This window comes from Staurois parvus, unplaced genomic scaffold, assembly GCF_062004578.1.
Source record: "Staurois parvus isolate SC_StPar_1 unplaced genomic scaffold, SC_StPar_1.0 ptg001275l, whole genome shotgun sequence".
Taxonomy (NCBI): Eukaryota; Metazoa; Chordata; class Amphibia; order Anura; family Ranidae; genus Staurois; species Staurois parvus.
In genome coordinates this window covers 376,870-401,515 of record NW_028319071.1, presented here as the reverse complement: position 1 = coordinate 401,515, position 24,646 = coordinate 376,870, and the positions used below count along the sequence as shown (strand labels likewise).

Below are 24,646 nucleotides of genomic sequence, written 5' to 3'. Positions count from 1 at the left end.
CTACCAGTATATTAAAAGTGAACCTGTGTTTTTTGCCCATGCAGGGCAAACCAACTGGTTTGATGGACCCTATCTTTGCCACCAACATAAGGAATAAGTTGGTGACAGCACTGACCTATAAACTGATTACCGGCTACTATAGCAATCGGAAGGTTGCTTACATTTTCTGTGAAGACTGTCATCAATTAGAAGTGATTTGAATGACAGTAAAACCAGCTCTAGAAGTGAAAAGGGTTAAACTAGTGGTGGTCAGCCTTCTTGACATAGGGGACCTAAAGCGAACCATTGCTCATGCCTGGAGGACAGTGTTGCCTTCCATGATGTGAAAACTCGTATGACTGCCCTGATGGTTAGTGAGCAGATGTTTAGTATCCTGAAGGACTCACATTTAAAGTCCCTCAAGGTTTGGGAACCCTGGATCACCTATTCCTTCCCCTCTATGCCTCTGGCTAGCTATAGTCATTTATAATTGTTGCCTGTGCCGGTCCAGAGATTGTGGTACTCCCCTTAACCCTTCGGTCCTTCCTCTTTCACCTGCCTCTAATTTTTCCACTTTTACATTTCTTCTCCCTTCTTAGATCCCATATACCTTTTTGGGTACTTTTGCACCTTAGATGACAGCCTCACAATGATTGATATATATTCTGGTTCCTTTGCGGTCCTCCTTTGTTTTGGATTGAATTCCTGATGTTTTGACTATCCATTTGCCTACATGTGCCTGCTTTCACATCTGAATTTGTGCCAAAGGGCTGCACTCTGGGTACTAGGGAGAGAAACGCTGGTTCTCTTCCCAGAATATACCAACTTTATTTTAATTTCCATCATCTTGTTTGGTTGCCTGGAGGGATGGGAAATATATAGTACTTCTGGGTATGGCAAGCATGCAGTATTTAGTCCTTCCTACCAGGTGGTTGTGCAGTCAATCATTAGGCCCATGCACTCCGTAAGGGATGGAGAAAGTCCATAGCCCTATGCAAGCTCCATCTATAGTGACTTGCAGCTTGGTGGACTGACATTTATTATTACAGGTACTTATATAGTGCCATCAATTTACACAGCACTTTACATATACACACACTGTACATTCACATCAGTCCCTAACCCTCAAGGAGTATACAATTTACATTCATACATACACACACTAGGGCCAATTTAGACAGGAGCCAATTAACCTACCAGCATGTCTTTGGAGTGTGGGAGGAAACCGGAGTACCCAGAGGAAACCCACGCAGGCACAGGGAGAACATGCAAACTCCAGGCAGGTAGTGCCACGGTTGGGATTCAAATCAACAACTCTAGTACTGCCAGGCAGAAGTGCTAACCATTTAGCCACAGTGCTGGCATTTACATTAACCTGCTGCCCATCAATGTTCATTTAAAATGAAATGCATGTTACTTACAAATATTGCTATACACACTAGGGTAAGTTGCTTACATTATCATGTTGGGTGTTCAGTGAAAGGTCCTCTTCTTTTAGCTTTTGCATTACTTCAATGTCCCTTTCATAGTTTTTCACCTCATTCAGGGTTCGAGGAATATATGCCTTCTTAAACACCTACAAATAAAAAGATTTGTGATGAAATATGTGACAGATCTACGTTCACAGAAACTGCCAGGCATGCGGAAGGCATTTCATTTGGCAATATAAAGAAATTTTCCAGAATCCAAAAAATATTACATCCACCACTTGTCATACAGTTCATCCAGACACAGGCATGAATAACCATAGCATGAAAATGTTCATTACATTTCTGAAAATTGTATCCAATTTCAAACAAAGATTATTGTCCAGCAAAGTTAACATCCAGCAATCCTTATTTTGTTTTTTTTTTTCAAAGTGTTACTAAACCCACAACAGTAAAATATATATATATATGTATATGCAGTAAAGCAAGCTTGTTATACTCACTGTGGAACCTAAGGGGTTATTCCTCTGCATTGTATAAAAAGGATGTTTGATTCGGTCTTCTCTGGTTTTCCCCTTCTACTGTCCCCAATCCATAGTACAGAGCTCTAAGAGTCACTCTGCAAATGCTCAGTTTAGTGTGTATAGCTAGAAAGTTTTTTTTTCTTTCTTTGGAAGGGTGTATGCAATCAGCACAGGGCCAACCAGCACTGTCCAAACAGAGGGTCAAGGGTCATGCAGCCTAATAGGGCAATCAAGGGAGAATTAAAACTCCTACAAGCTTTAAACAGTGCTCTGCTGGACACTGATAGAAGTCACAAGGCTGCTTTAACTACTGATGGGAAAAGGTATTTAGCAGTTTATATTTAATTCAATAATTGCATTTCCATGTTCTGTGTACTGTGGGAGACCAGATATTGTGAATGCAGGGTCCTGGGTTTAGTAACACTAAGTTGAACATATTTATAGGCCCATGACTTAGGCACTTTCCTTTGGGACTCCAACTCCTCAAATGGAACAAAGGTGCTACCTGAGAACAGGTGATGTGCATATTTAGTACCATATTGTGCTCACAAGAATTCATGATCCAATTAAAAAAATTCCCTCAAGGTCGGATTAAACCATAAAAGGAGCGTTGAGGGACAGGTTAAAAGACGCATGTGAAAGCTGTTGTGAACACATAAAATACTTTTCCCCCTGCAAATATCAACTCTGCCCCCTCTTTTGACGGACTCTCCCTTCTATATAAAACATTTATCTCCGTCCCAGCTTCTCATACAATGTACACAGCTACCTCCACTGTTATGACAGCGATGTTCAACTGCAGAAACATTCTCCAATGTAAGTAAATTGAGGAGTTAATTAGTAGCCCCTCAGATCAAGTACTGCTAACACCCCCCCTCCACCCATATTCATGAGTAATTTCAACGTGGCCATCGAGATCCTGAGAATGCAACACCTTCACAGAAAAGTGAGCATCAGGGATATCTATACATAATATGGAGAGTTTATTAACAGCATGGCCCAGTACACAACAGAAACTTTTCACCTTACCAAGACTTACTCATAGCCAGTCTGTTGCCAATGGAGATCTCATTTGTAGGCTGCTTGGATCACTAAATTTTTGAGAAACTGCAGATTATGCAAGGAATCCAGTGTTGACTTTTTTTTTTTTAAAATCAAGTGGATGGGGCCGACAAGAGCCCAGCTGGGAGCCCTGCTGCATTATAACAGCCAGAAGGTTGAGTTAAGCTCATTGGTTTGGTGACACAGATTTACTAATATTTATTGGCACAGGTGAATATATCACAATACATTTTCAAGACTAAAAAAAAAAAACACCTTCTGAAAACAAAGGATGTGAAGGCAATAGCTTTAACAATGTTTTAACTGTGCAACTCATTTTAATGACTGAAAATGATCATAAGATACATTTGTGGCATCTACAGAGTCACAGGATGTGGTCAAGGTAGCGTAACAAAATGAGACTGTGCGATGTACAAACAATACTGTGTACTTACGTAACCTCTATGACAAAAACAAAAACCAAATGGATTAAATACACAAAACAGTGGTGTGTATTCAACAAATTCAGAATTAAGTGCAGGCAGAACCATGTATACAATGGTAACTTATGCAGGTCACAAATATGGCAGATACTGCACATTAACCACTTCCCGTCTGGCCCATGTATATAAAAACGGACGGAGGCAGTGCAGGAGCAGGTTGCCATTCATAAACAGCGCCCGCCATTTTGGACACTGCACACTCCCTGGGAGCGCGCAGCACTGCGATCCGGTGCCCACTGTGTCCGGAGGACACAGCGGAACACTGATCGCTGTACGGGTCCTCTGTACGAGGTCCCGATCATGTGATCACTGATTAGCCAATCAGTGATCACATGAATAGTAGTAAGCAAGATGTCACTTCAGACATCATTACTTACCACTTGTGAAATCTGTGAATGATCACAGAGGTCACATGGTACAATGCTATTCACAACAGCCTTGTACCATGTGACAAGCTGTGACCAATCATAGCGCACACCATTTTTCAATGGCTGCAAGAATGCAGCCAGAGAGAAGGAGAAATTATATTGCTTTTATGGTTGTAAAAGCAATCATTGTTAAAATAAAAAATAAAAAAAACATCACCCCCCACAAGTAATACGGTGTCATTATGGTGACACTGTACTGCTAGGCTGACAGTATGTTAAAAAAAGTAGTAGAAAAAAATAGTATAACAAAAAAATTAAAATGTAAAATTTTTTTTTTTTGAAAAATTATAATTTTTGGTTATTAACGAATTTGGGTTATTTTTTTTTACTAAAAAGATAACTGCATACATTTTGGCCAAGATTTATGACGGAAGATTATTTGCAAAATTTTATAAGAAACTTTTTCAAAATTTTTGGACTTTTTCATTTATATAGCAAAACAAAAAAATCCCAGGGGTGAATAAATACCACCAAAATAAAGTTTTATCTGTCTCAAAAAAAATATGATACAAAAATTCATATGGGTACAATGTTGCATGACTGCGCAATTGTCATTCAAAAAGTGTGACAGCGCTGAAAGCTGAAAATTGGCCTGGACAGGAGGGGGTAAAAGTGTCCGAACATGAAGTGGTTAAAGGCACTGATTTAGCTGTAAGTTTGAGTAACAAATTGTAATTTTTGGAAGGGTAAGGAAAGGTTAGACCCCATGTCATGTGTTTTCTTTTTTTTATCCTGCTCTCTGTCTCCAATGAGGAGATTCACTCCTATATTTGTCTGGTGTCCATCATCAGGGAGAAAGAAAGTGAAAGGAAACCCAAAAATTGATTTGATATCTGAGCAGTAAGCAAGTAAAAATCCTTCAATATTAGTAAATGTAGATATTTAACTGGTTGTTACAGCATATGCTGTAGGGCACTTACCTCTTCATCAACCTTATCTTGACCTGATCTTTCTTCTTCTGTTCTTTCAGCTCCGATCTCCATAGCCTATAAAATACAGATATTTAATAGCAATCCCTTAGCAGTGAAGGCCTTCACACAGAATTACTTGCAGGGCAAGTGTAACTTCATCATTAAAAGCGGCATTAAACCCAAAAATGTGATATATAGCAGCCTAGCAACCATTCGGTGTGGTGGATGCATTCATTTTCTTTTTTTAGGCTTTTTTCCCCGTTTTCATCTGGCGATTTAGTCAGGAACATACCTGCTCTATTAGAGTGTGTCCACTTCAGATGAAAGAGCACATGGGCTTTTTTGAACAGCAGCATTCTTAGTCTTGGGGGAGGAGAGTGTTAGATGTGGTGGCTGCGTTTTTTTTTTTGGTTTTTTTTTAGTACCTCTAAGGACTGGTAAGCTGCAATATATTAAATGAAGTATGGCATTTCGTTTTTTTCAAAATTATACTTACCTAGGTGGAAGCAGCATCGGTGCGATGTTACATCCGTCACCCACCGGCTCCAAGTGTGAAAACTCAGCAACCACATGACCGCAGAGCGCTGACAGCCACTCTGAGTAGACAGTGGTGACTGTCAATCACCGCTGTCTGCCCTGCCCCCCCCCCCCATGCTCACTGGAGTGGATCGCTGAGGTGCTGCTTCGGACTCTGGGGCGGATCCCGGCTTTAAAGTCGGGATATTTCTCCAGCCTGGACTAGCTGAGTGACTTCAGCCCATTGTCAGCTGAAAACGGGTCACAGGAGTGCAGAACAAACTGCACTCCTGTAATCCACAGGTGAAGTACAGCCCAGAGAGCTGTACTTCTTTAAAATGTATGCTTTTGGGTTGATCTTTTAAAAAACTAAATTTCTGTATTCCCTATAACGTTTTTATGCTTACAATGATTTGTGAATTAAGCAATCCAGAAGATATGTAAACATTATATAATACGTTGACTATATACCGATATAACAGACTTACAGTGTAGGTTAACCACTTACCCCGCTGCCCTATAGCAGAAATACTGTAGTGCTACTGCTGCGCAAAATCATATACACACACTCACATATATGTGATTTAGCATTTCCGGGTAGGGGGCGTGTGCCCTACCTGCGCCGCCATTGGCAGCTTCAGCTGTTGACCACCGGATCCCAGCCCATGATTCCCCACTGGCGATTGCAGGGTATCACTGACGAGGGAGAGGTCTGTATGTAAACAATACAGATCTTTCCTGTCAGTTACAGCACACTGCTCTGTATTGCTCTGCATAGCAGAGGAAAACAACGCAATGTGCTTACACTGTAAAACACACACAGCACACAGTTAACCCTTTGATCACCCTAGATGTTACCCCTTCCTGTCCAGTATCAATAGTACAGTGTCAGTGCTTTTTATTAGCACTGATCACTGTATTAGTGTCAATGGGGATGTCAGTGACAGTCTCCACTCTCCACCCCTCCCCTGAGTGTCAGAATGCCCGCCACAGTCCCACTATAAGTCGCTGAATTGCCGCCATTACTAGTATAAAAAAAAATTCCAGTATATATACACCGTCATTCGTAGACGCTATAACTTTCAGGTAAACCAATTAATTTACATGTATTGGGATTTGTTTTAGCAAACACATGTAGCCGACTACATTTTGGCTTAAATTTATGACAAAATTTGATTTAAAATTTCTTACTGGACATGTTTAATAGCAAAACGTAAAAAATATTGTTTTTTTTTCTCATAATTGTTTATAGTGCAAAAAATAAGCGCAGAAGCAACCAAATACCACTGAGAGAAAGCTCCATTTGTGGGGAAAAAGATGTAAATTTCATTTGGGTGCATTGTTGCATGACCATGCAATTGTCAGTTAAAGTAACGCAGCATTCTATCGCAAAACATGGTGTGGTCGGGAAGGGGGGGGGGGGTAAATCCTCTGGAGCAAGTGATTTTGTCTGAGCTGAAGTGACCTTACAAGAATGAAACAATGTGCCAGTGGACAATTATGTGTGTCAACACAGGATAATACCATTCACCATAGAATACGAAACATAGAATTCTGACCCAAAAAAGAAGAAAAACTAACTACCTGCCATCTCCAGGGTTAGATCCAGTCATCTTAGCATTATTCGCTGTTTATCAACACCAACATAATTTGAATGGCAGACAAATTTAGCCTATTAGCCAGCAACAGTCTGTGGGGGTGGTGAGAAAACAGAAAAAAAAAAACAAAAAAACTTGCTGCTATGAGGGAGGTGACAGAGGTGAACAGACCTGTTCAGGTACAGACCACAAATGTCACTACATACCTAAAGATCCATGAGACATGCTATTCTATGAGGTGCACTGCAGAGCCATAGGTTTTAATGTGCGGCACTTTACAAAACCCATTGTCCTGCACAAGGGCATTTCAAGAAAATCAGCTAGGATTATTGACAACACAGGTAAAAAATCCTCGTTTTTCTGGTGACAGGTTTATATATGAGGTGTGTTCATGTCAAACCGGGACTTTTCAGTTTACATAGTAAAAGGAGTAGAAACTGCATTTCGTCTCTTGTGCAATTTCAAGACAGATTACGCATTGCTTATCTAGGATCAGGCATTCCACGAGCTGAATGTTCACAGGAATGACCACTGTGCGCTGGGAGCCACCACGGTTGGGATCGTCACTAACGGACATATGTCCATCTATGAAACATTTACACCATTCAACTGTCTTATTGTGGCTGAAAGTCTCATCACCGTACTGTGCTTAGTCTTCTGTAGATATTTGCGGATTTTAGAAGCTTCATCACCACATGCTGTTCCATGCATTTCCTAACACTGTTGGCTACCATCTTGATCAACAGTCTCTGGAATGGCCCGCAACATGTGTGCTGCCTATGAGTAATAGGATACCACTTGCCACTGCGTGTGGTACCACCACTCTAGCATCCCTTCATACCTGTAAAATCAAAAGTCCCGGTGTGATTTGAACGCCCCCTCATGCGCACGCACACACGCACGCACACACACACGTTCAGCTTTAACAATCTTTTCAAAGAATATCAAAGCCAAACTCCCATCATCAACTCCCATCACCCGTCTTTGAAACAGGCTTCAAAGTAATTTTATGTTAGCTTTTTTCTAAAATATTAGTGCAGCACTAAAAATGCTTGTCACAACTTCATAAACGCATGTGAATTAAACGTATACGTGAATAGAGGGCTGAAAGTGCAATATCAATATAAATGATTCAAAATGATATAAAAAGAAGAACAACGGTGCAAGAAGAACAATGGTGCAAAAAGAAGAACAAAGGTGCAAGAACTTGTGAAAGGAAATCCACTCTTGGGACGGATGTACACTCACCAGACCATAAATAATAATGCGCATGGGTTATAATACATTGCACATCTGGGGGTGCAGCGGTATGCTGACAGCTACAGGGTCATCCATCCGTCAGGGTGGGTGCCTGGTGGTCCTGGGGGGGAATCAGCTCAGCCACAGGAGCCAAAAAGGTGCTTATAGTGTAGTATTGTATTATAGTAATGATAGCAATTAACATAAAAGTAGTATCCACATGGAGTAACAAAATTCAATAAATAAAGTACCAAGATGGCCGCCGCTCCTCTGCAGCGGCGGGTAGCCGTCAGCATTAGAGCACCACCCAACACATTTCGTGTAATAACACGCAGTCATGTGACAACCACGGCCATCTTGCCGGAGTCCGGGCCGGGTTAGATAGAGGCCATTTTGTTGGAGGTGCTAGTGTACGGTTATGAGAGTACACGAGAGCTGGGACAAAGTTGTTTGTATTTATACGGAGCAGAATAAATGTTCAGAAAACGGGGGGAAAACAGAAGTATAGACTTAAAAAGCAAATAGTGACTAGTAAAAATGTGATAAAAGACTAGGATATTATCCTAGTCGGGGGTTTTAGATGTGTATGATAACGATGTCATGTTTGACCTAGTGATGATATAAATATAAGGACACATGATGAATAAATACAATATAAGGACCATATACTAGGCTTGTAGCTTATAAAACTTCATAATGTATATGAAAAGGTAAACTATAAAAAAATATATACCAGATGCACAGAATAAATATGTGGAATCCACATAAAAACGCATAAAATAGGGAAGAACGAAGTTTGCATAAAATGGATATATATGACCGTATGAGATAAAATTCCTGATAAAAAAAAGGTATCAAAATACTGTAAATATATAAAGTGCATATAAAAATAATATAAATAGTAGAATATGTTTAATCCCAAATAATCGTTAATAACATTGATGAGATCAATATAAAATTGCTAAAAACAATAACAATAGTAATATTGGTTTTGGATTCATGCCTTGCGAGATATATAAGAAGACAATTCAGTCTATATAAAATTACATATGTATAAAAGGAAATGAACCCAGAATAAAATTACATAAAATAGAATATATCTATATTGGGATCATAATATGTATATTCAACAATCATTATGTTCATCCACTAATGAGTTGACGACTAACAGGATACATGATATTATTAAGAAAAAATTACGGTCATACAGTCACATTCAATGGTACGGATATGATGAATAATATGTTCATATTCAACTTTTATCAATAAAACAGTTTATATCAATTTCAACATGGTGGCCTAAAGGTGCAAGTGACTTCATCTCATATATCCACTTTGTTTCTAATTGGGATATTTTCCTGCGTTTGTTACACCCTCTCCAATGTGGGCTAAGAATGTCAATACCCACAAATTTCAGATTATGTGGATCTCTGTGGTGCACGTCTCTATGTTTGGACAACGAATGTTCTTTGTACCCCATCTTAATATTGTACACATGTTCTCTCAATCTATAGCTCATTTTCCTTGTGGTTCTTCCGATATATTGTTTATTACAGGAGCACTCGAGGAGATATACCACATATTTACTATTGCACGTGATAAACGTGTCAATTTGGTAACTCTGAATAGTAACATTCAAAGTAAAGGACGTGACTTTCGGCAGTTTGTTCCAGCTTAAAACACAGATAGGACACTTGTTACATGGGTAAAATCCCTTAAGGTTCCCACACCGTTTAATCTGATTAGGTGGGCTGATAATATTTCGGGCTATTTTGTCTTTGACTGTGGGTGCTCTTCTAAAAACTATTTCTGGTTTTGATGGTAAAATGCGCTTTATAACTGGGTCATTGGTTAAAATGTTCCAGTGTTTGTTAAAAATATGTGTGACTTGATAGTGCTGGATGGAATAATTGGTTATAAATGGACACACCATCTGAGTTTTAGTTTTATTGGTGTTATAAGTAATCAAGACGTTTCTATCCAACTCTGCCATCGACTGGATATTTTCATTTAAAGAATCATTAGAGTATCCTTTTTCCAGAAATCTATCCTTTAGAACATTAGATTGAAGATAAAAATCGTACATGTCACAATTTCTACAAGTTCTCGTGAATTGTCCTTTGATAATATTATTCAGCCAGGATGGATGGTGGCAACTGTCTGCCGCAATGAAACTATTCCTGTCTGTTTTCTTAAAAAACGTCTTGGTAATGATCTTCATTCTATCGTTAATCAATATCAGATACAGAAAGTCAATTTCATTTTGGCTGTACGTATGGGTGAGTTTGATATTAAGAGAATTATAGTTCTCTTAATAGATGATATCCTCCTCCCACTGAACCATAAATAGATTGGCTAGACTATGGGCAAGTTTGGCTTCAATAGCCACCCTTCTAATTTGCAAATAGTGTTGCTGGCCAAACCAGAAATAATTGTGCGTTATCGCAAAGTCCAGTAAGTTTGAAATAAACGGTTTGTGAACATTATTATAGTCAGAAACATTGTGTAAAAAATAGTTAACAGCCTCCTTTCCATCATTATGGTTAATGTTGGTATATAAGGATTCAACATCCGCGGTGACCAGGTAGGTGTTAGAAGTCATGTTAATGCTTTTTATTTCAATGTTTTTTTATTAATTTGTAACAGTGTAGCCTCCCTGGCGGTATTTCCGAATGTAGCTCGGGGCAAAGTTTCAGTACCACAAGCGGTAACCCCGAGCTACATTCGGGCTTACCATGCGGCGCTGCTCCAGGATCTCTTCTTCTCTTACCTTGCCCTTCGCTCCCGCGATGTCCCTCCTGCAGTGTCCCCTGTAATGTCCTCCCGCGATGTCTTCTGGGTTCTGTCCCCTGTGACGTCGGGACGTACGGGGGACGGAACGGCGGGAAATTTGAAAATGACAAAAAGTGACATTCACTAAAAATAACATAGTAAAACATTACTGTATCAAAGCATTTCACATACATTTTGTCCCTAGTGCTTTGTCCTGTGCCCTGCCTGCATTTTTACTGTTCTTTCTGCCTGGAAACTGAGAAACATCCATGGCGTCCAAAAAGCGTCCCTTTAGGTCAAAATCGGTTTTAGATCAGCTAGAGAACAGCGATAGTAAATTAGAACTACTTGCAGAATTAAGTGATGATTCATGGTGAAATTCGTCATCAGACACTGAAAACGATTTTGCGACTTTGCTCAGTGATGTGCGAACTTGGCGCTATATTTCAAATTTAATTGTTTTTGGTTTGATTAAATTATTGAATTAAATTAATATTATTTTTATGATTATTTATTAAATTATAATTTATGATTTCGTGTTTCAAATTGTAACATACCCGGGATGTTTACTAGACTCTTGTTCGGACAGATTTCAGTGAGTTATTCCTAAAAATTACAGACCTATAATAAAAAAAAATACATATTTCCATGCAAAAAATTGTACCGCTTTGAGCACAGAAATATGGACATAATCAGACCGCTAGGGAGGTTAACACAGGAGCAACAAATCACGCCCATGCAGGGGCTATCAATTGCACATAAAAAAATTAGAAAATTAAAAAAATCAGTGCTCTAACACCAACAGAGCAAAAGCTGCGCCCACGCAGGGGCTATCAATGGCACTTAAACAAAACATTAGTATAACACTGATAGTAACAAACTAAAAGCAGCTATATACTACCACACCAAAACAAAAAAAAGAAAAAAAAAAAAAAAAAAGAAAGAAAGGAGGAGTACAAAAGAAAAAAAGATAAAACCAAGAGCAGGGATCCAAGAACGCCAAAGCCGAACAACATCACATCTCCAGACTAGCTGTGGGAAGCGTGGGAAAGGCATATTGCAACCACGGCTCCCATATTTTCAAGAATTTATGTTGGGAGTCGTTGCAAATACTCAACATCTGTTCATTGAGCATCATAGTGGTCATACGGTCCCGCACCCCCTGAAGAGGGACAAACAGGCTCTTCCAGGCCTGAGCAATTGTTCTAGTGGCTGACAAAACAAATAGGAAGCCAAATTCTGCTGATGAGCCAAGAGGCCCGGTATGGGACAATGAAGCAAAGCATACCGAGCATCCGGTCGTATAGAGAGATGGAACAACATGAAAAGGAGGCCAAACCCACAAGACCAAAAATGAAGCAATCTCAGGCATGACCACCACATATGCAATACATCACCACGATGGCCACAACCCCGAAAGCATCGATCACTGCAGGCAGGGTCCGCTTGGGCCAAACGAGCCGGAACCCAATACCAACAAAACAATACTTTGTATGCCGCCTCCAGCGTGGTTGTATTAAATGAACATTTAGCTATAAGCGACCAGGCCCTATTCCAGCCCTCCAGATCCACGACTGCCCAGCGGTTCGCGCTTCCACTGAACAACATTATGAAAGAGAAGTATGCGTCGTGCGCCTGTTCAAAGCTGCATAAAGAAGGGAAATAAGGCCCTGGGCACCCGGACGCTGTTGGCAAAGCAGTTCAAAGGCAGATTTCTGGTACGGGAAAGCAGAAGTGTCCCGCAATGAGAGCAGCCAATGCCGCAATTGAAGGTAACAAAAACATCCCGTGACTGACGAAGAAAATTCCAGGTAGGGAAGGACCAAGAAAAACTATTGGCCACCCACCAAGAGAACGCCCTTGGTTGATCTAAACCCGGTGGGAAGAAAGGGTTGTTAGTAATTGGAAGCAAAGAAAAGAAAGGTGACATCAGGCCACTGGAGTAACGTACCGAGTCCCACACTTGTAAGCCATGGAGCAAAATCGGACTCAGTGCCGTAGGGCGCAGGGCAGTGGGAAGCCATAGAAGAGTCGATGTCGCAATAGTGGCACAATTAGGTAGTTCCAGCCTGAATCAACCAAAGAAAATGAGGAGGAACCCGCACTGGGAGGGTGCGAAAATAGTATAACAATTTCAGCAAGATGGTTATTTTCACTGAATTAACCCGTCCTATCCAAGACAGGTGTGGAAATTGCCAAGAATGCATACGGAGAGAGGACACAGAGCGAAGCAATGGATAATAATTTGCAGCAAACAGCGAGCCATAGGTGGGGGTCAAGCGAATGCCTAGGTATTCAAGAGAAGAAGCCCATTTGTAAAGGGAAGTGGGACTGTAGGCGCGAAACCAAATCTGAGGCCAAAGTAATATTAAGTGCGACAGTCTTATCCAAATTAATACGGAGACCCAAAATCAAAGAGAAGCGCTCAAGAACCTGTTGCAAATTTGGAAGCGTCGTCAGGGGATTAGTGAGAGTCAAGAGGGCATCGTCCACAAAAAAGTTCAAGTTGAACTCCTGTCCCGCGTATGGAACCCCCGATACAATACAATCGGTCCGGAGCGCCAAAGCCAGCAGCTCAAGTGCCAGGACAAAGAGCACCGGGGACAGGGGGCATCCCTGTCTCGTACCTCGCCAAATAGGAAAGGGATCTGAGAAATACTCAGCGTACTTAACGGAAGCCGAAGGGGAAGAATACGAGGCTTGAATCCAAGAAAGAATAGAATCCCCAAAACCCCAACGAGACAGCACAAACCGCAGATATTCCCAAGATAGAGAATCAAAGGCTTTATATATGTCTACTGACAGTAAGAATCCTGGGATTTTCCGCTGTTGTAGAAAATGTATAAGATGGACCACCTTATGAACGTTATCACCCGCCTGCCTCCCGGGCACGAAACCTACTTGGTCCCTGTGGATCAGACTACGCAAATATTTATTGATACGAAAACTAAGAATCTTGCCCAATATCTTCAGGTCTTCATTAAGAAGAGAATGGGCCGGAAGGCTTGCGGTTCCTGCACATCATTGGTCGTTTTAGGAATCATGGAGATAACTGTCGTAACTCATTAAAATAATCAGCCAGGAATGGCGCTAACAGGGTTGCAAATTTCTTATAATAGAGACCGGAGAAGCCGCCAGGACCTGGGGCTGCAGTGGACCGCAGAGATTTGATAGCTTGGAGCACTTCCGATACGGTGACTCCGGCGTTGAGGGCCATCTGCGCTGCCCCAGATAATCCAGGAAGTTGGAGATCTTGGAAGAATGCCTCTGCCTGAGCCACAGGGAAGAGATCTGGTTTAGCATAAAGGCGCGAAAGGAAGTCTGCGAAACGGGAGACAATCTGCTGGGGATTAGAAGTACAGCCACCTGCGGAAAGTCGCAAGCGGATCGATTTGTGGGGTTTCCCCACAGAATTGAGTTTCCTGGCCAGCATTGGACCCGGCTTATTAGCACAGGAATAAAATTTGTGTTTGGTCCAACATAGGGCCCGAAGAGGGGAGTAGGTCCAACTCTGCTGCCAGAGCGTCCTGTGCGCGTTTATGGGCCATGGATGGGAATGGCTTCCAACGAGTATCCGCAGAGGCCAGTAGAGAATGAAGCTCCAAAAGTTGGCGCCCCTGCTCCCACTTCCGAACCGCCACCAGCTATATAACATGACCCCACACCGTGGCTTTATGCGCCTCCCACAGGGGCACTGCCAAAGAGACAGATCCCGAGTTTTCCGTGAAGTATGTGTGTAAGAAAGATTCTATTTGTTGGCAGGTAACTTGAGTGTTCAATAAAGAATCATTAATGCGACAGTGAAATGGGCGCCGTAACGACCCAGAGAGGACCAGGAGTACCACCAGGGGATCATGGTCCAACCAGGGCGAGGAGGGAATAGCTATCCGCCTGACCAAGGGTCATGAGGGTTGGAATAGAATGTAAAGTTGTGCTCAGTTGGGCGAAGTTCCCTCCATACGTCCGCCACCCGCAAGAGAGCGCATACGTTCCTCTAGCACTAAGTCGTGAGAAGAGGCCACCCCCCTGGCATAGCGCCTATCCAAGAAGAAGACCCTTGGAGTGTCGGGAAACAATGGTGCAAAGATGAGAAAAGAATTTATGCTGAAAGCGATTGACAAAAGTAACCTCCTGGTCCCAGAGGGTACTCTGCAGAAGCAAATACCTGCCCGTGGGATCCGCTATATTCCGAGCACAGACAAAAAAGGAAGATTGCGTTTGAAAGCTATCAGTACACCCAGGCATTTCTCTGGAACCGAGGCTGTGTAAAAGGTGGGATAATGAGGCGAAAGATACCGTGGAGCGGAGGACTGAGAAAACCTGATCTCCTGTAAACATACCACTTCGATTTGTTGCGATTTGAGGTGATGAAAAACTTTACCCACTTCTGAGTCGATTTGAAGCCTTGAACATTTTGTGAGTGTTCTTTCAGAAAGGGTGAGGCCATGGCGGTATCAGCACAGCATGCTCAGCAGAAAAAGCATAGGTCAGCCAACAATTTCCACTCCCAATGGCGTTCTGACCATGGCGTCCCAAAACCCTGCATTAAAAAAAAAAAAAAAAAATACACCAGAGAAAAAGAAAACAAAACAAAAAAAAAGAAAAAATGACACAAAAAGTATATACAAACAGTACAAACGTGTCACGCCAATGGTGACATGCATCCTCCTACACTTGAAGGATACCAGTTGGGGGTGGCTCTACCACTGGACACATGGCTGCAAATGAAAACATAAAAAAACAGGAGTCCTCGGGGCAAAAAGGCAATAAACACAATATAAACGGGGTACCAAAGTAATAAAATATGAGTCCCAGAAGTGAGAACATCCGCGGTAACCTCCCCATAGAAACCCAGCTAAACCTGGGGGCCAACCACCTCCAGGAGGATGGCTACAGGCCGCCGTGGTACCCCACAACACAGCCCAAGTGGTGCCCCATCCACCTCCCAGTAGGACCGACACCCAACCCGGGCCCACCAGGCTAACCTCCCACCTCAGAGCCCGAGGGAACCATCACCCCATTCCACCAACGGGAACCTGAACAACGTCAACCGGACCCGTGGTAGGCCAAAACAGCAAAAAGTCATAATCTGCAAGACCAGGTGAAGACCCCCCCCTCCCCACTCAGGGATGGAACCCAAGGGAACAGGCCAAATCAGGCCCAACCTGGAACGCTAACTGGAAAAGCCCTAAGGGCCAAACTCACGGTCCCGTCAGGAAAGTCCAATGATGAAACACAACAAAGGAGATCCAAGATACATCTTCATCCCAATAAAGAGCAGGACGGACTTGATCGTAGAGGGGTCTGAGGGAGAGCCCTCTGTTGGACGACAGCTCCCAGGGGTGGCCCAGAGGAAGCGGCCTCGCCGGGGATCCAAATTAATTAGCTGGGCTCTGAGTAGCGGCTTCCGGCGAAAGAAGGTGTAAAGATTCCAGGAGAGAATGGGTCTCCTCTGGCGTGACAACAGAGTGACTGCGGCCCTAGTAGTTGTAGGTGAGGCGGAACAGAAAGCCCCAGCGTATTTAATTCTGCGGTTCACTAGGACTGAAATGAAGGGCTTCAACTGGCAGCGCTTCTGAACAGTGGTATGGGAGAGGTCCGCGAAGAGCTGGTAGCGATGCCCCTGGAATCTGAGGTCTGGGTTGTTTCTGGCCGCCAAGTTTCCTTAGTGAGGTAGTAAGTGAACTTGATGGTAATGTCCCTCGGTGGCCCATCCGGTCGTCTGGGGCCCAATGCATGGTGAATGCGGTCAAATTCAAGCCGGTCAATGGGAATGGCGGGCGTCAGTTCCTGAAACAGAGCAGTAGTGGTGGATGTGAGATCTGTGACCGTTTCTGCGATACCCCTTAATCGCAAATTGCCACGGCGGGAACAGTTTTCAAAATCCTCAAGCCGGAGCAGCGCGTTCGCCAATTCTTTCTTGAGGTCAAACAAATCCTGTTTGTGACTTTCAATGACCATGGCCGCAGCATCCAGTTTATCCTCGAGATCGTTCGTCTGATTTGACAACTCCCGAATTTCTTGCGAAAGACGGTCGGCCAGCTTGGAGGTAGCGGAGGACAATTCCGACTGCAGCATGGACTTGAAGTGGCGCAGGGGCTCAGCATCCCTCAGACCAGCGGTGGAAGACCGCAGTGACGCCTCTGATGCCAGGTCATCATCATCTCTGGGATCCGGCCCACCCACGGGTAGTGGTGGCGGGGGACCCAAAATCGAGGCCGGGGCTTCAACTGCGGCCTCTGGCGGAAGACACGATCCCGTGGCCGGGGCCCTGATTTTTTTACCTATCGAGGCACCAGGGGACAGGGCGCCAGGAGAGGTTGGAGGGAAGCCAAAACACCACCCCCCACCCCCACCGAGGGCTAAAAATCGGCCGATGTGCCGGCGGCCGAGCAGCAGCCGAGCAGCAGACTTAGAATGCAGCCATTCCTGAAGCTGCTCCATGTTAATGTCTATACGTACCTGCTTTGTGTCTTTCAGGTACGAGGGAGTGGTTTGTTCAAGTGGCTGTTGGTATATATCAAAATATTCACCTGACCTTGCCAATAAAGAATCTATCCCACTTATAATGGGTCTTCCTGGTGGGTTCTTCTGGTCCTTATGTATTTTTGGTAGCCAATAAAAAATTGGCAGTCTTAGCGCTGTAGGGCAAAGGAACTCTCTTTCTTTCTTAGAGATAATCCCCTGGGTATAACCTGAGTTTATTAAATGTTTTTAATTCCTTTTTGTACATCAAAGTAAGGTTTTTTCCAATTTTCAAATAAGTTGCCTTATCACTGAGTATTTTCATTGCTTCAGTGATATACTGGGTCTTATCCATTACCACTACCCCAACCTCCCTCATCTGCGGGTCGAATCACTAGGTCTTTGTTATTAAGTAAACTGGAAATCCCTTTCGAGATGGTCTCTGTTTAATGAGTACATTTTGTTAGATTTTCCAAATCCTTTAACACCATGGTTTTTAAAGATAGTGATGTGTGGATTATTACTGGCTGGAGGGTTAAACAAAGAAGGGAACAAAGTCTACAAAACTGAGTCTGACAGACTTCAACAGATCTTAGAGTCCACTGAAAAAGAACAGGAACTGAATAAGAAGAAAAAAGTATAAATGGGATGTCAGTGACTATAAGGAAAACAGAGTGTTTAAATGGCAATCTTCAAATACCAATATTGGAGATGTCACAATACAACAAGGGGTCCACTTTGAGGATAATACCTTCATTCCTCGCCCTACTAAACCCACACATAGGAGTCTATCTGGTACAGACTCCAGGGGTTATAACCACCAACATCAACTACAGAAGAGAACCTTGTAGTAGTATTTCATCTATGGAGGACGATGAATATAATATTGATACACATAACAAATATCCACCACTCCGTAACTTACCTGACAATGACATAGGGAGTAGGGATATGAGATTCATCCCTAACCCCAAAAACCCTAAAGGGAAACACTTCTATAATGTTTCCAAACCCCAAAAGGCGAGGCTCTCAATCATTACACAGGGGAGAATTTACCTCACCTAACTACAGGGGACGAAACACAGGTCCGAGGGGATCGAACAATAAACCACACTATAAACCTTATGGCCCTTCATATAACAACTATAGAGATTCTCAGACGACCCATTCAACAACGACCTTACTATAGAGGACCCCTAAAAGCCATAACCATTATCAACATCACAATTATCAGGACCAATACTACACAACAGAATATGAATACCAGGATAATTCTAGAACCCCCAACAACATCAACAATACCCTCAAAACAGTGTTTTTTTAGGATCAGGCCCAAAACACCCCAACAGAAAGAGACATCAAGAAGAGGGTCAAGAGGAGGCAAAAGAATTAACACATTCAAAAAAGAGAAGAATGTGACCACTAATGGAATATTCAAACTCAGCACAGCCACTTTATCATCTGAAGAAATATCATTATTATATAAAAGGACTTAAGTTTGCACCCCAAGCAAAGTTAAACAAATTTCAAGCGTATGTGGATATACATAAATTCATGAGGAGTGTATCACTCAAAAAATATTTCCTGCAAAACCGTATCACAAGAGATCATGCATCTTTACAAAGTAGAACACAGTCTGGTCTCAGAAACCCTTCTTTATTTACCCCTCCAGCCAATAATAATCCACACATCACTATCTTTAAAAACCATGGTGTTAAAGGATTTGGAAAACCTAACAAAACGTATTCAAACAGAGACAATCTTGAAAGAGATTTCCCGTTTACTTAATAACAAAGACCTAGTGATTCAACCCGCAGATGAGGGAGGCTGGGGTAGTGGTAATGGATAAGACCCAGTATATCATTGAAGCAATGAAAATACTCAGTGATAAGGCCTAAAAAAACCCTACTTTGATGTACAAAAAGGAATTAAAAACATTAATAAACTCAGGTTATACCCAGGGGATTATCTCTATGAAAGAAAGAGATCCTTTGCCCTACAGTGCCAAGACTGCCAATTTTTTATTGGCTACCAAAAATACATAAGGACCAGAAGAACCCACCAGGAAGACCCTGTAGCTGTCAGCATACCGCTGCACCCCCAGATGTGCGATGTATTATAACCCATGCGCATTATTATTTATGGTCTGGTGAGTGTACATCCGTCCCAAGGGTGGATTTCCTTTCACAAGTTCTTGCACCGTTCTTCACGGATAACTTCACGTGCCAATCATAGGCACTACTTCAGCCGAGATCTTTGCACAAGAGACGTTTTAATATTAATAAATATTTTATGAACTTATTTTGTTGCTTTTTATATCATTTTGAATCATTTATATTGATATTGCACTCTCAGCTCTTTAGTCACATATACGTTTAATTCACATGCGTTTATGAAGTTGTGACATGCATGTTTAGTGCTGCACTAATATTTTAGAGATTGCTATTCTGGGACTGTTACCTATACCCTGAGTGCTAGCTGCTTTTATTTATATTGATACATATAATTTTAATATTTTATACTGCATTTAGCACTCACTCTACTATCTTTTTGTATATTATGTTAACTTTTATATACATATCTTTTTTCTATCTTCTTCGGTCCAGCTGAATGATGTCATGGTTCTTCACTACTTCCCCTGGTGGATCCTATGTGATGCAGAAATTGGAACCATGTCATTACAAGGAGCCATTCCCTGCAACATTGACTTTAGGGTGGTCTGATGATGCACCACCAGTATGTTGGTCCTTTGTGCCCTGGGCTCAAAACAAGGGGGAAGAATGGCACTGGGTGTCATTCAACCTGGAAAACAACTGGTGTTTTATCGCAGCATGGCAAGTCTGCAGGGAACAGCTCCAGAGACCAGGTGAATATTACAGAAAGATCTGCTGCTAATTTTATTTTCAAATGTGTAAAGTCATGTAACTAAAAATCAATCTATATCTGGAGTTGAGCTCTAAAGTGAACCTGAACTTGCAGAAAACGTGCCAAAGGTAACAATGCTGAAATATAGGCACATTGTGGCACCTGTAAGTACTTGTGTGGGTCTTCAAATAAATGTTTAGGTCTTCAAATAAATCCCTGTGTTTCAGTGGACTCCTTAGATTCTAGGCACAAGCGGTATATGCAGCTTAGATTTGTCTCCAAGTTGAGAAATCCCACCCTCTGCCTTTCACATATCAAATTCCAGGGCCTCTTCTGCCCACTAAGAGGCTCTAGCATTCGGAAGTTGAATTATAGGGGGTGTAGCTTAACAGCATGATAGGTGTGCATCAAAAAACAATGTCACTTTGCACATTCTGTTAGTCACTGTGCAAAACTGTTAGTAATAGCAAGTGACAGTCAGCAGAGGAATGATCTAAAAATTTGCATATTAGGAAAATATGGCATAGCAAGTGAGTAAAAAATGAAATTCACATGTCCTCACTGAAAATACACTCTAATTACACTTAAAGTGGATCTAAAGCCTCAAGGTGTTTTACCTTAATCTGTTCTATGCATGAAGGTAAAAAAACCTTGAGTCACAGACTCTCCCCCTCACCCCCTTATACTTACCTGAGCCTATCGCGATCCATCACTGTGCATGAGAGCTGCAGTTCTCCTCGCTTTGTCCCTCCTCAATGGGCAGATTGACAGCAATGGGAGCCGTTGAATCCTGCTCCTGTCAATCAACTCCAGTGACAAGGGAGAGGGGGCCGAGGAGGGTGTCAATGGAAGCAGCAGCGGGACTCAGGAGCGAACGCGCACAAGTGCCCCCATGGGAATAGACGGGGGGTGCACCGGCAGGAGACCTAAAAAGAGGAGGATCGGGGCCCACTCTGTGCAATTCTATTGCACAGAGCAGGTAAGTATAGAAATGTTTGCTATTTTTTTTAAATTTTCCTTTACAACTACTTTAAATTATATCAAATGACCTGACTGCTGCATACCAATCAGGTCACTTGATGCCACACTGGTTTAGGATTGGATAGGTTATAATGTTTGCAACATGTCTTTGTGAGTTTTCATCTGGCTTTTTGTATGAATAAATCTTAGGTAATGCACTAGGCATTAGCGCCCTCCTGTGTGCTCGCTTTACAGTTCTGTCTGGGATTCCCCTATCTGAGGAGGGCTGCATCGTTGAAGCATTCCAGTAGAAGAGCATAGAATTCACATAGGCATTAGATTTAGTGATGGTCCTCTGAGCGCTGGAGTGTGTGTTTGTGCACATTTGACTACTTAAACTTAATATAATTATTCTAGATCATCTGAGCTAGCAAGGCTCATTTGTTTAGAGCTGGAATCAGACCACAGTAGAGAGGATGGAAATGCTCAGTAAATGTTATATTATTGCAGTACAGGGGATATAAAATGCTTTGGACTGTATATCACCCGGAGGAATGCAACTCTATCAAATATTTAATGTAACAAACATCTGGTCACCAGATCATTAATTTCAACAATAACCTATAGGATTATGTGTGCATTTAACACATTAACATATTTTGATTAAGGTTTCTTAAAAGTAAAAGCCTCCATTGTAAAGACAACCAAAAGCCCCAAGACTGCTGCTGAGCATTGCCATCTTGGATGTGATTTTTAAAAGGTTTAGAGCCATTACTGAAGTGACACTCTAGATGGCTGTTCAGCAGCCTCGCTCAACCCTTAAACTATTTCAGGTCTCAGGGAACGCTTGCGAAGATTAATCCATTGAGGGTCAATTGAAAAATGCCCTTTACATTGGTGGTCAGTGGGAAGAATGCCCCCTTGTGAAGGTTAACCAATGGTAATCTGTGATGGTCACCATTACACACAGCTGAAAAGATCATTGGTGGCATACTACCGGCTTCAGCAAATACCGAAGGGCCTGGAATTATGAGGGTACCATCAGGTCAACATGCCACAGCTCTGGCAACCTCTGGAGGAATACTAGGGACTAATAGAACCCTGGTTGAGAATGCTTTCTCTATAGTATCACCCTTTGACCCACCCCTGGAATCTACATAAAATAAAATGTTATGTAGGGAGATGAGAGGAGGGGCAGAAGAGCTTTGCCAGCATGGACAACTGTTAGGACACACCCAGAAAAATAGAGAGCTAGAAAGTACAAGAGGCACACTACAAATTCATAATAAAATTCTGCAAAGGAAAAGCACTGCAAGTAAGCATTTACAATACTACAGTTTAGTCGTGCTTTTACCTGCAGTTTTTAATTTGGTGACAGGGTTTCTTTAAGCAAATACACTATAAAGCGATTTAAAAAAAAAAAAAATGAAAGTTCAAAGTACCTTTTCTAAATAGGCATCCAGGTTATCCTGAGTAATGGATGGATCTGTGATGAATTCAAACAGTTCTCGTACCGTCATTACTGCAACATTGTACTTCACAAAGAAATCTGCCAACCACAAAAAAGTCTTCAGTTTTACTAATAAAAAAAAATAACCTAAACATTTACTAAAACAAGACAAGACAAATATCTGTTTAATTCAGCCAAATATGCTTTTAAATAGCATACTGTTTGTGTGGATACTTTCCTTACAGAACACAAACATGGTCCAGTAGAAAAAAAATCATAAAGATATCTATTTTTTCTCCAAGACATGTTGTTCATTCACATTTTCATTCAAACAACTGTTACAGAAATCTGGCTTCATATCACTATGGTTTTGTTTTTTTTTTTTTTTTTTTTTTTTTTTTTTTTTTTTTTTTTTTAACATGAAGCTTTTTGGGTTTGTGCTATATAGCAGCAGGAACAGAGCTTGCCTCTAATGAAGTTTGTCCAGTGTCCATCTGGCTTCTGAATACTCTAGAAATACTCTTTACAGCTCTGATCTTCCAAATGCTGCTGAGGTCAACATCAACCTCTGCAAGTATGAAAACACCACTGGCCCACCCATTGTATCCTCTTCTTCCATTCATAGAACTCTTTTTATTTTTTGCAGAATACAAAGCGTTCTGTGAATAGAGGATAAGCCGATGAATGTCAGGGTGCCATCTCTCCAATCACAAAACACTTTACATTCATGAAAAGAATACGCGTTCAATGAATGAAGGATGCAGGGGGTGCTGCTGATTATTCTGAGAATGCTAGTTGCCTAAATGCTATGCTTTACCCTCCTTTCTCCAATGCATCAACACTTTTTTGTGTAGCTAAACGCCACTGCTAAACTGCTTCAGAAGGTGCAAAAACCCATCTGTTGTGCTGACACTTTGGCTTCTATACTTTCCAAGTCCCTGAGACATATATAAAAAAGAATTCTCACTTACAATTCTGGGACAGTAACTCACTGAAGTTAGATATCTGGGCAACAAATACCAGTCAGTGAGCTAATTCTCAAAAGGGTCCCTCAACTTAAACAGACCCAATTACCAACTTAAAAGAACAAAAAATATCAAGTATTTTCCAATGCTTAGCTGCCGTGTTTTATCATTTGCATAAACAATTTTTTTCACCTGTAGTGTGCCCATGCACTTGCTAGCACATCTGACTACAACATACACCATTATATATTCTTTAAATACAAACTTAATAGAAAGATTGTGTTGAAATGAATGTTATAACCAGCATCTCTCTTTAATTCAATGAGTATGGAGGGTAATTTCTGAAATATGTTCCATGTTCTTTCCTCTCTGTTTTGCAACCAAACACATTTATATATTTATAAGGCACCATTACATCTGACTGATGGCTGTGGAAACACTCCTAGCTGTGATCAGTCTTTTTACATCAGGCTTTCTGTAGGCAAGAGATAGAAGAGTCTGGAGTGGATGTATTTTTAAAGAATATGTGCATGAGGTGGACTTTAGTCACTGTATTCATTTTTTAATACAGACTTGAATGCACCCCTGAATTGCTAATTTTACCTTTGGGGTCATGTTTCATGTAAATCATATTTAGGATGCAACATGAAACAGGCCCTACCACCAAACCACTTACCTGAAAACTCAAGGTGCTTCTCTCTGCAGGCTTGTGTTTAGTTTTTAATTTAACACAGCTGTGCATAGCTTTCTCAACACAAAAATGTAATCCATTCACATTGATCTGTGAATGGAGAGACTACTAGTCCTGTCTGCCACCACGGCAGAGGGACTAATAGATGTCAATGGAGTGCACGCACACCACTGCCCACCATTGTTTACTTCCTCCAGCCCTATAACTGGAGCTAGGGAAAAAATATGCAGGTGCCTGGGCATTGCTACTGTGATCCACTAAGTGTTGCTGCAATGCTCTGCAGGCTGAAAAGCAATAATGAATTAATTGTAC

At 41.7% G+C, this 24,646-nt stretch overlaps 1 protein-coding gene across 1 annotated transcript in view; it reads right to left on the bottom strand.

Annotated features, from left to right (window-relative positions):
• The window catches only part of RIOK1 (RIO kinase 1), a 72,127-nt gene that overhangs the window by 16,389 nt on the left and 31,092 nt on the right, over positions 1–24,646 (bottom strand). The window contains exons 12-14 of the mRNA XM_089660796.1: positions 22,671–22,777; positions 4,823–4,888; positions 1,436–1,555 (exon numbers count right to left, since the gene is read on the bottom strand). Coding sequence (XP_089516922.1) covers positions 1,436–1,555; positions 4,823–4,888; positions 22,671–22,777 — 293 coding nt within the window. The remainder of the gene's footprint in view (positions 1–1,435; positions 1,556–4,822; positions 4,889–22,670; positions 22,778–24,646) is intronic.